We start from the raw sequence: 12,840 nt of genomic DNA, 5'->3' as shown, positions 1-12,840 counted from the left end.
TCCACGGAGACACACACACACACACTCTCACTCTCTCTACCTACCTCCTCCAGGCCCATTAAGGGTAATGGAGGGGGTCGCAGTGACGACGAGCGGCGCTGTGGGGCTAATCGAGCATGTCAGCCTGAGCAGGAGGTAACGACCACACTCGCACAGAGTAGAGAGAGAGAGAGAGAGAGGAGAAATGAGGAGAGAGCGAAGGAGGGAGAGGAGAAATGAGGAGAGAGAGGAGAAATGGAGAGAGAAGGAGGTAGGGGAGAGAGAGTGTGTGTGTGTGTGCTCTTGTACTCTGGTCTGCATAATAGTTCCCGAGGCGCGCCTGAATGGTATGTGTGTGATGGAACAGGCTCTGAGTGGCGGACTAGCTGATTGGGTCTGAAGGAGCAGCGGTGAACATCGCCCCAGCCGTGTGTAATCATTAATAACCTGCACTGGGCAAACGCTCACACACACACACACACACACACACACACACACACACACACACACACACACACACACACACACACACACACACACACACACACACACACACACACACACACACACACACACACACACACACACACACACACACACACACACACACACAGAAGGAGAGTGGAAGAACAACTGACCCATACTGTTACTTACTTGTGAGACAGCTATTCCAAATGTCACTCCAGCAATGATCCCCATGTTAGTCTCAATGAAGTCAGTCACCAGCTCATAACAGCCCTATAGAAGACAAGACAAGTGAGTGTGTTTGTCAGTGTGTACGGTGTGTGTCTGTCTGTCCGTGTGTGTGTCTGACCTGCTGGTGGACCTTGCTGGGGGCTATGGTGACATTGTGCAGGTCAGAAGCGTTACAGTCAGAGATGCTGGCACAGCAGCTGGGTGGGATGCCGTTGTTAGGGAACCAGATACTGGACAACCAGCTGGTGTAGTTCAACACACCACAGCATTTCAACTGGAGGGAGAGAGGGGGATGGAGAGAGAGAGAGAGAGAGAGAGAGAGAGAGAGAGAGAGAGAGAGAAGAGAGAGAGAGAGGGAGGTTGGAGAGAGAGATTTATCACAGTCCGTTTTTAATCACAACCCTAATTTGGCTGTCAAAATGATCGTCACTCACACTGCGCTGCACATTGTCCACAGCCAGGCTCCTCTCGTCCTGGGAATTGTAGTTCTTCACTGCCTCACTGAAGGTCCTCTGGAAGGTTCCCTTTATCTGGGAACACAAACACAAAGTTCTTGTTGTGTTCATAGCTTCTCCTGTTGTGAACAGATGGACACTCTGACTGATGAATTCTGCCCACTGGGCACACACTGGTTGAATCAACATTGTTTCCACGTCAGTTCAACATAATTACGTTGAACTAACGTGGAATAGACGTTGAATTGACATCTATGCCAAGTGGGTGGGTACTCATGATCCTGTGGGTGAGTGCCAGAGGCAGGTATGGCAGGGCCACCTACCTCATGACGAAAGACAAAGCCGGAGATGCCAGCCACAAGCTCTGCCAGGAAGATCAGGGACAGGAACATGGCATACTGCAGAGAGAGGGCACACAGGTCGCCACAAAACGGACACTGAGTGACTGTGTATATTTTTCAGACTTTCTCACCCTTTGCTCACGATAAGATTCTCGAAACACTGCAAGGAACGTTGAATGACAGTAGGAAAGGAAAGTTTAGAAGAGAAGGAGAAGAGAAGGAAAGTAATCAAAAACGAAACAAAGACAGAAACAAACCCACTGGGCACACACTGGTTGAATTCCACGTCATTTCAATGATATTACTTTGAACAAATGTGGAACAGATGTTGAATTCTGTTTCTTCCCCAGTGGGAAGAAATAGACAAATTTCAGTTACTCGGATGACAACTTCTCCTAGGTCTCACCAGCTTTTCCTAGCTCTCCCCAACTCCTCTAGCTCTCACCAACTTCTCGTAGCTCTCATCAACTTCTCCTAGCTCTCACCAACTTCTCCTAACTCTCACCAACTTCTCCTAGCTCTCACCAACTTATCCTAGCTCTCAACAACTTCTCCTAGTTCTCAACAACTTCTCCTAGCTCTCACCAACTTCTCCTAGCTCTCACCAACTTCTCCTAGCTGTCATAATATTCTCCTAGCTCTCATCAACTTCTCCTAGCTCTAATCAACTTCTCTTAGCTCTCCCCAACTTCTCCCAGCTCTCACCAACTTCTCCTAGCTCTCATCAACTTCTCCTAGCTCTCATCAACTTCTCCTAGCTCTTACCAACTTCTCCTAGCTCTCATATTATCCTAGCTCTCATCAAATTCTCCAACTTCTCCCAGCTCTCACCAACTTCTCCTAGCTCTCCCCAACTTCTCCCAGCTCTCATCAACTTCTCGTAGCTCTCATCAACTTCTCGTAGCTCTCCCCAACTTCTCCCAGCTCTCACCAACTTCTCCTAGCTCTCATCAACTTCTCCTAGCTCTCATCAACTTCTCCTACCTCTTACCAACTTCTCCTAGCTCTCATATTATCCTAGCTCTCATCAAATTCTCCAACTTCTCCCAGCTCTCACCAACTTCTCCTAGCTCTCCCCAACTTCTCCCAGCTCTCATCAACTTCTCGTAGCTCTCATCAACTTATCCTAGCTCTCATCAACTTCTCCTAGCTCTCATCAACTTTTCCTAGCTCTCATCAACTTCTCCTAGCTCTCACCAACTTCTCCTAGCTCTCACCAACTTCTCCTAGCTCTCACCAACTTCTCCTAGCTCTCATCAACTTCTCCTAGCTCTCATCAACTTCTCCTAGCTCTCATCAACTTCTCCTAGCTCTCATCAACTTCTCATAGCTCTCACCAACTTCTCCTAGCTCTCACCAACTTCTCCTAGCTCTCACCAACTTCTCCTAGCTCTCACCAACTTCTCCTAGCTCTCACCAACTTCTCCTAGCTCTCACCAACTTCTCCTAGCTCTCACCAACTTCTCCTAGCTCTCACCAGCTTCTCCTAGCTCTCACCAACTTCTCCTAGCTCTCACCAACTTCTCCTAGCTCTCACCAGCTTGAGCATCCATGGGCTCCCGCGGCAGGTAGCGAAGCATCCAAACAGTCCGAACACGATGATGCATGTTCCGGTGCCGATGAGAACATAAGGAGCGTTGGTGGAGCTGTCAGCGATGATAGATATGTACGCACCCAGCATAAACTTTCCCCATAGTCCCACAGCCAAGAGGATCGCCCCTGTGATCTGGACAGAGAGAAAGAGAGAGGGGAGAGAGAAGGTGAAAGAGCATTAGAGCCCCGTCACTAAAAAGTCATCAAGGGCATCACTGGAGGTTTCAGACCCATAGAGATGATCGGTGGCACAACTGTAACACAACCATCACAGCTTCATGCTAAATGACACGTTCATATGATATGAAATGTCAGTGGTCTGTTTAAGCAGTCGTCCATAAAACCGGTCAATTTCTCTGTATAATAAACCATTGGTTACACTGTAAATGAATCACTGCCGATCTACTATAATGCTGTTAGTGGCACTGGAGATAGCTCTTTGCTGCCACCCAATGAAAGAAACTGAATCCTCACTGCATGGCTCATGAGACAGAAGAGAAAGCGAGATATTTTATAGGCTCCTTTTTCTGGTTAAAAATAACTAATACTTACTAAGTAGACCAGACCCAGCTGCTGTCAAGTTTTCAAGATATTTCACTTTCAAAATACAGAAATCATACCGTACGATGATTTCTGTATTTTGAAAGATACATATTGTGAAAACTTAAGTGCCGAAAAGCAAAACATTGTGGGACAATGTCAACAATGGGTCAATGAAACAAATACCAATTCCATTAAGTAGATGGGAACTGTGAACATTTGTTTCAATGGAAAACAGCCTTTATGGGGTATCTTGATTTTTCCACCATCTTTGGCCCTACTCATGAATGATGACTGGTTCCTGACCATGTGTCGTGACCAGGAAAAACTCCATATTCATAAGGTGGAAAACCATTTTTTTTCATAGAAGGTCACTGGAACTTACGCCACAGGTTAGGATAATTAATGTAGCGGGTTAGGAGACTAAGGTTAAGGTTAGGAAATGGGTTAGGTTTAGCGAAAATGCTCTCCTAACCTACTATGAAAATCACTTTGTATCGAAGTGGCGTGAAAAGAGTGACTGGGTGAATGCAGGCCTTCCAAAAGCCCACCCAACACCAGCATGCATTAGTCGCTGTAGACTGAACACTTTGCTCTCTCTGTGAAATAAACACTGGATGACTAATAGGAGACGCTGTCTTGAAGCATCCGCACCTCCATCTTGGCTCTAACCCTGGGTTATGATGCATTTTGTCAGTGCATCATACAAAACCATCTTCCCATTCTTTTATGTTGTTATATTTGTGTGTTACTTCTAGTGCTTATTATGTGCACCCAATGATGTATATAAACCCTGGATTGTGATTTCTATGTATTGGCCATTGAGAGGCTTTGAAGCCACCTGTCGGCCATATTGGCACTCCCCAGTAGGACCAGTCCTCCATAGGAATACATGGGATGCTACTGTATTTCAGTTAAATGTTTCAAGAACATGCATTTAAGTCTTTTTTTGTTGACGTGGGGACAGTAACATTAGTAATAAAACAAATGATACTTTAAGGAAAATGTTTTCATATATTGTTATTTTATGTTTAGCTCACATAATATAATAGTGTGCATTCATGTGTCTGTAACAGAATAAACGAGGCAAAAACAAATGTACACATTAATACATGCATTTCTATTGCTTTGAAAATGTGTTTTACAACAGTGAGGAATGCCAACACAGCGCACCCTATCAGTCATCTAGTGTATAAATAAATAAATAATTTTGTGCACCAGACTATTCTGTGTAGAGCCCTCTAGTAGTGTGTTCTTGAACCAGCAGATGGTGCTGTGGTTATTGGTAAAGACTGGAATTTGGTATTTGGTATTTTATTAGGATCCCCATTAGCTGTTGCAAAAGCAGCAGAAACTCTTCCTGGGGTCCAACACACAACATGAAACATAATACAGAATGACATAATACAGAACATCATTAGACAAGAACAGCTGAAGGAATAAAGCAGTGGCACGTCCACCTGTCCAGAGGAGAAGATGCCATTCCCTTTGATGAGGAAAAAAATCATACAAACTGTTCTGAACAGTGTGGGTCTAGAAAGGTAGGCTACTACTGGTACTATCTAACCTCAACATGTACCTGGTAAATTATATATATATTGTTTTATATTTATATATCTTTAACCTGGCAAGTCAGTTAAGAACAAATTCTTATTTACAATGACGGCCTACCCCGACCAAACCCTAACCCGGACAACGCTGGGCCAATTGTGCACCGTCCTATGGAACTCCCAATCACAGCCCATGGTGATACAGTCTGGAATTGAACCAGGGTCTGTAGTGACACCTCTAGTACTGAGCTGCAGTGCCTTAGACGGCTGCGCCGGGAGCCCCACATACACACATACACAAAAAACATGACAGATACAGTGGGGAGAACAAGTATTGATAAACTGCCCATTTTGCAGGTTTTCCCACTTACAAAGCATGTAGAGGTCTGTAAGTTTTTATCATAGGTACACTTCAACTGTGAGAGACAGAATCTAAAACAAAAATGTATGAATCTCCTCCATATCATTAAATGAATGTGGAGTGAAACGTGGGTTAATGTATTCACTTTGGGGATTTGTGGTCCTTGTTCAAAGCAGGGGTTCCACTCAAGGACTGGGTTCTCCATGGAGTTCCTCTCTCTATCTCTCCATTATTATTAATATATGTATATTTTAGTCATTAGTTAACATATGTGTGGTAGGGAAGCTCAGGAATCAGGATTACATCTAAAATGACAATAACTGGAGTTCCTTTCTTTGTAAAACCAGTTCGCAGTTCGCAGGGTTGGGTCAAGGTTTTCTTCATTGTTAAGGCGGCTAGTCGTCCCTTACTAGCATAGCAATGACATCACTGAAGAAACTATCACCCCTGCCCTCAACCATAACTAAATATGCTTATCTTATCTCACCTTATAGCTTGTAGCCTCGGGTAGAAGCTCACTCCTTCCTTACACAAGCCAGAAGGCGTTGGCTCAGCTGGTGTGAGATGTGAACGCAGTATCATAAGACTCTTTGCCCACCAGTGCTCTGCCATAAATATCAACCTATTCAAAATGTTCTTTAACCAGGCAAGACAGTTAAGAACAAATTATTATTTACAATGACAGCCTAGGAACAGTAACTGCCTTGTTCAGAAAAAGGTTACCTAACCACTGATACAGGGTCAGATATTTTGTCATTCCCCTGATGGTTAAGCTTAGGATAGGAGTTAGAGAGATCTGATCCTAGATCTGTGGTAAAGGGCAACATCTACCTTGAGCAGTGGCACAGCGTCTGCGTCCTGAATGGCACCCTATTCCCTACATAGTGCACTTCCCATAGGGCTTTGGTCAAAAGTAGTGCACTATATAGGGAATAGGGTGTCATTTGGGAAGTGTCACCTCCCTGGAGCTACCATGGGAAATGTTGTTGTGATTCTGAGCATGTCTGGCGCTGGCCGTGCGACGGAGGCCCGCTGACACATACAGAGCAGCCTGCCTGCCCCCTCCCGGTCTGCCGTTCTCCCTCCCTCCCTGGCTCCATCCCTCCCTGTCTACTTGCCTGCCTCCCTCCCTGTCTGTCTGTCTCCCTCCCTGTCTGTCTCCCTCCCTGTCTGTCTCCCTCCCTGTCTGTCTGCCTGATTACCCAAGAACACAGCATGAGAAGGAACAGCAACACTCTGACAGATGGAGTGAGTCAGACACAGACACAGAGAGAGAGAGAGAGAGAGAGAGAGAGAGAGAGAGAGAGAGAGAGAGAGAGAGAGAGAGAGAGGGAGAGAGAGAGAGATGGGGAGATGGGGTAGAGAGAGAGTGAGATGGGGGAGAGAGAAAGAGTGACATGGGGGAGAGAAAGAGAGAGAGTGAGGTGGGGAGATGGGGGAGAGAGAGAGAGAGAGAGAGAGAGAGATGGGGAGATGGGGTAGAGAGAGAGAGAGAGTGAGATGGGGGAGAGAGAGAGAGTGAGATGGGGGAGAGAGAGAGATGGGGACATGGGGGAGAGAAAGAGAGAGAGTGAGGTGGGGAGATGGGGGAGAGAGAGAGAGTGAGATGGGGGAGAGAGAGAGAGTGAGATGGGGAGATGGGGGGAGAGAGAGTGAGATGGGGGAGAGAGAGAGAGATGGGGAGATGGGGGAGAGAGAGAGAGAGAGAGAGAGAGAGAGAGAGAGAGAGAGAGAGAGAGAGAGAGAGAGAGAGACAGAGACAGACATGGAGAGAAAGGTAGAGTGAGAAACAAAGCACGAAAGAGAGGAAGACAAAGGGAGGGAAGAGAGAGTGTATTTAGTGTGAGATAGAAGAGAGAGAGAGAGAGATTAAAGAGAGCGAGAGATGAGTCACTGTCTGACATGTCGCATGACACTTAGACAGCGCTGTAGAACACATCTGAGAGATAGCATATGAGTGAGTTCTCGCTGTCCCCATCTCAAATCAAATCAAAATCAAATCAAATGTATTTGTCACATACACATGGTTAGCAGATGTTAATGCGAGTGTAGCTAAATGCTTGTGCTTCTAGTTCCGACCATGCAGTAATATCAACAAGTAATATAACCTAACAATTTCACAACAACTACCTTATACACACAAGTGTAAAGGAGAGAATACGAATATGTACATAAAAATATATGAACGAGTGATACCCGAACAGCATAGGCAATATGCAGTAGATGGTATAGAGTACAGTATATACATATGAGATGAGTAATGTAGGGTATGAAAACATTAAATAAAGTGGCATTGTTTAAAGTAGCTAGTGATACTTTTAATTACATCAAGATCGCAAGATGCAGTAGATGGTTTAGCGTACAGTATATACATATGAGATGAGAAATGTAGGGTATGTAAGCATTATATAAAGTGGCTAGTGATATATTGATAACATCAATTTTTCCATTATTAAAGTGGCTAAAGTTAGTCACATGTTGGCAATGTTAGTGATGGCTGTTTAACAGTCTGATGGCCTTGAGATAGAAGCTGTTTTTCAGTCTCTCGGTCCCTGCTTTGATGCATCTGTACTGACCTCACCTTCTGGATGATAGCGGAGTGAACAGGCAGTGGCTCGGGTGGTTGTTGTCCTTGATGATCTTTTTGGCCTTCCTGTGACATCGGGTGGTGTCGGTGTCCTGGAGGGCAGGTAGTTTGATGCGTTGTGCAGACCTCACTACCCTCTGGAGAGCCTTACGGTTGTGGGTGGAGCAGCTGCCATACCAGACGGTGATACAGCCCAACAGGATGCTCTCGATTGTGCATCTGTAGAAGTTTGTGAGTGCTTTTGGTGACAAGCCGAATTTCTTCAGCCTCCTGAGGTTGAAGAGGTGCTGCTGCGCCTTCATCACCACGCTGTCTGTGTGGGTGGACCAATTCAGTTTGTCCGTGATGTGTATGCCGTGGAACTTAAAACTTTCCACCCTCTCCACTACTGTCCTGTCAATGTAGATAGGGAGCTGCTCCCTCTGCTGTTTCCTGATGTCTACGATAATCTCCTTTGTTTTGTTGACATTGAGTGTGAGGTTTATTTTCCTGACATCACACTCCGAGGGCCCTCACCTCCTCCCTGTAGGCCGTCTCGTCGTTGTTTGTAATCAAGCCTACCACTGTAGTGTCGTCTGCAAACTTGATGATTGAGTTGGAGGCGTGCGTGGCCACGCAGTCGTGGGTGAACAGGGAGTACAGGAGAGGGCTGAGAACGCACCCTTGTGGGGACCCCGTGTTGAGGATCCCGCAGGTTTTGGTAGCGGGCTGTGGCAGTGGCACTGTATTGTCTTCAAAGTCTGTCTGGGAGCAAGGCATCGTGGTCCGTGACGGGGCTGGTTTTATTTTGTAGTCCATGATTGACTGTAGACCCTGCCACATACCTCTCGTGTCTGAGCCGTTGAATTGCGACTCCACTTTGTCTCTATACTGACGCTTAGCTTGTTTGATAGCCTTGCAGAGGGAATAGCTGCACTGTTTGTATTCGGTCATGTTTCCTGTCACCTTGCCCTGATTAAAAGCAGTGGTTCGCACTTTCAATTTTGCATGAATGCTGCCATCAAACCACGGTTTCTGGTTTGGGAATGTTTTAATAGACGCTGTGGGTACAACATCACCGATGCACTTGCTAATAAACTCGCTCACCGAATCAGCGTATTCGTCAATGTTGTTGTTCGACGTTATGCGGAACATATCCCAGTCCACGTGATCGAAGCAATCTTGAAGCGTGGAATCCGATTGATCGGACCAGTGTTGAACAGACCTGAGTGCGGGTGCTTCCTGTTTTAGGTTCTGTCTATAGGCTGGAAGCAACAAAATGGAGTCGTGGTCAGCTTTTCCGAATGGGAGGGCGGGGGAGGGCCTTATATACGTTGCGGAAGTTAGAATAACAATGATCCAGGGTTTTTCCAGCCCTGGTAGCACAATCAATATGCTGATAGAATTTGGGGAGCCTTGTTTTCAGATTAACCTTGTTAAAATCCCCAGCTACAATAAATGCAGCCTCAGGATATGTGGTTTCCAGTTTACATAGAGTTGAATGAAGTTCTTTCAGGGTCATCGATGTGTCCGCTTGGGGGGGAATATATACGGCTGTGATTATGATGGAAGAGAATTCTCTTGGTAGATAATGCGGTCGGCATTTAATTGTGAGGAATTCTAAGTCAGGTGAACTAAAGGACTTGAGTTCCTGTATGTTGTTATGATCACACCACGTCTCGTTAATCATAAGGCATACACCCCTGCCCTTCTTCTTACCAGAGAGATGCGTGTTTCTGTCAGCGCGATGCGTGAAGAAACCAGGTGGCTGTACCGACTCAGATAGCGTCTCGAGTGAGCCATGTTTCCGTGAAACAAAGAACGTTACAGTCTCTTATGTCTCTCTGGAAGGCAACTCTTGCTCGGATTTTGTCTACCTTGTTGCCAAGAGACTGGACATTGGCGAGTAGTATGCTCGGGAGCGGTGCGCGATGTGCCCGTCTACGGAGCCTGACCAGAAGACCGCTCCGTCTGCCCCTTCTACTGCATCGTTGTTTTGGATCGCCGGCTGGGAACCGATCCATTGTCCTGGATGGTAGGCCAAACAGAGGATCCGCTTCGGGAAAGTCGTATTCCTGGTAGTAATGTTGGTGAGTTGACGTTGCTCTTATATCCAATAGTTCCTCCCGACTGTATGTAATAAAACTGGGGTAGCATTGTAAGAAATAACACATAAAAAAAACAAAAAAATACTGCATAGTTTCCTAGGAACGCGAAGCGAGGCGGCCATCTCTGTCGGCGCCGGAAGTGTTGCCCATCCACCATTCCTTTTCTAGTAATGTCTGGGAGCAGCGGTAGGTTCATTTCCCTGTAATGTACCGTTCCTCAGTCCCCAGTTTCCTCTCCTCTAAAGTGTTCATGTCTTATTCAACGTGACACTATGAATGATTCATGGAGCCATCTGCTGTAGCAAGCGAGGGGGCTTCCCTCCCCTGCCTGCTCCATCAGCAGGGGGTACCATCCTAGGCAGGAGGGATTAAGGGGAGAGGGTGTGTGTGTGTGTGTGTGTGTGTGTGTGTGTGTGTGTGTGTGTGTGTGTGTGTGTGTGTGTGTGTGTGTGTGTGTGTGTGTGTGTGTGTGTGTGTGTGTGTGTGTGTGTGCGCGCGCGTGTGAGGGGACTGACAAAAAGAGCACCGGCTAACATGAAGCAGAGGCCCTGTGGGGTGTGTTGCAGTCGGCGACCATATTGGCCTCAGTTAACTCAGCAGGGCTATGTGTTTAAGTATTTATGTGTACTATATATTATCTCAGCTGTGACGTTACACCACAGTCATGAGACATGGTTTCAACCCTTTATTACCAGTTACACTGCACTTGTTTCGGTTACAGTAGAAATAAATTCAACATCTGAAACACAAATGTATACACGATCCTAGATGATGAAGTCCCTTTACAATGTGATGTACTATATGTAGCCTATGTTGATTTTGAGTGAACTAGGGCTTTCAGAGTTGGAATAGGTAAGTCAGCCATTTTACCTATAAACACTGAAGTTCCCAGTCTGTTAAAGTGAGCCACTTTTATCAGAGTCTGTCGCGGATGGTGCACAGGAGCTAGTTTCATTTCAACACCAGATTGGAGTCTTCACACAGCCTGACAGAAGTAATGGAATTCGTCAGCTATGACAATTTTCCCTCCGGACATTCTCCTCATCCGTCTATCGCTGTAGCTGCCGGCCTCGCAGAAATACAAAATGAGGTTTGTGAAGATAGTGGTACAAACACATGCTGTTTTTTACTGCCGATGGGTTTGAGGTAATATTTATTGGCAAGCTACCAGCACCCGTAAGCAGTCCCAATACATCTGGTTGATAGCAAACCATTTGTGGCTGTTAATTAATATACATAACAAGAAAGGAACTAGAAATAAGTGCACCATGACAACTACTCAGACTTTGAAAAAGGTCCATCCTGATGGCAGACGCCAGGACAGCATGGGGTCACCACTGTCACCACTCAGAGGATTAGGATGAACAGTTGGGGATTTTTATGTCATGACGTTGTTCCAAGCAGAGTTGCCACTGAAGGTTGAGCTCTAAATGTTTTTTGATGTCAGGATTGCTCATATCCAGAGACACTTGATGTAGATGAAATGTAATGTAGCGGCCTAGTTGGCTGAGCTAGCTTGAAAAGATCCACAACTCACCCCAAACTTTTCTAGACAGGACTAGACTTCCAAGAACTGAGGTGGCACGATATGTACTCTAGTGTGATTTCACTTCCACATCTCATAGTGTGATACGTAGAGGTGTCAGAATCCTGTCCTGGAGCTGAGGTATTGGGCCGACAGCAACAACTGTTCAACATGTTTTGATTCTCTTACTTATTGCTCTCTTCTAGCACTCTCCTGACTCCTCAAAAGACTGGCTCAGTGATACCAGGAACATCCACAGAAAAACACTAACAGAAAGAGATTTGTCGCCAAACAATAATGAATAATTGATTAGATTTAGAGAGCTTTTCCAGATGCTCAGACTAGACGCTTCACGTTGTGTAAGAGGAAACACACGTCATCCACCACCACTGGGCAGGGACTGTGATTGGAGATGCCTCTATGTATAAATGAGAGGGCTGGAGGGCTGGGGCCGAGGGCTGGGGCCGAGGGCTGGGGCCGAGCCTTGACTAATGGTCTGACCATCTGCCCTGGCAGGTGCACTGACGCTCATGCAAACATGAGACGACATCGCACCTTTATGCTGTGCCACCGTGAGCTGCGGGAACATGATGAAGAGACACACATGCAAGGCATTTAGGTAGGAGACCCTCTTGGATCATTATTATTCTGTATCTGAAAGCCAAACAAGGCACTTGTGTTTGCTTTGGTGTTGCATCAACAGGAATTGCTGCTCTGTTTTGCTCTGTTCTGTTTTGCTCTGTTCAGCCCTGTTCTGTTCTGTTCAGCCCTGCTCTGTTCTGTTCTGTTCAGCCCTGCTCTGTTCTGTTATGTTCAGCCCTGCTCTGTTCTGTTATGTTCAGCCCTGCTCTGTTCTGTTCTGTTCAGCCCTGCTCTGTTCTGTTCTGTTCAGCCCTGCTCTGTTCTGTTATGTTCAGCCCTGCTCTGTTCTGTTCTGTTCTGTTCAGCTCTGTTGTGCTTTGTTCTGTTATTTTCTGCTCTTCTCTGTTTGGTTCTGCTCTGTTTCTTTGGATCCTGATGTTCCTGGAGCAGGGAAGCAGGGGGAGCCACACCCCTATGTTCCCTATAGGATTCCAGCCACTCACAGCAGGACTACAGTCACACTCCATCCTCCCCTAGGAGCCAG

General features: G+C 46.1%; 1 protein-coding gene across 1 annotated transcript in view; it reads right to left on the bottom strand.

Annotated features, from left to right (window-relative positions):
- Positions 1–12,840, bottom strand: part of LOC118376413 (tetraspanin-7-like) — a 33,432-nt gene that overhangs the window by 4,016 nt on the left and 16,576 nt on the right. The window contains exons 3-7 of the mRNA XM_052509094.1: positions 3,009–3,197; positions 1,454–1,528; positions 1,110–1,205; positions 794–949; positions 634–717 (exon numbers count right to left, since the gene is read on the bottom strand). Coding sequence (XP_052365054.1) covers positions 634–717; positions 794–949; positions 1,110–1,205; positions 1,454–1,528; positions 3,009–3,197 — 600 coding nt within the window. The remainder of the gene's footprint in view (positions 1–633; positions 718–793; positions 950–1,109; positions 1,206–1,453; positions 1,529–3,008; positions 3,198–12,840) is intronic.

The sequence above is a fragment of the Oncorhynchus keta genome, unplaced genomic scaffold (genome assembly GCF_023373465.1).
Source record: "Oncorhynchus keta strain PuntledgeMale-10-30-2019 unplaced genomic scaffold, Oket_V2 Un_contig_3981_pilon_pilon, whole genome shotgun sequence".
NCBI classification, from domain to species: domain Eukaryota; kingdom Metazoa; phylum Chordata; class Actinopteri; order Salmoniformes; family Salmonidae; genus Oncorhynchus; species Oncorhynchus keta.
This window is presented reverse-complemented; position numbering and strand designations above follow the sequence as displayed.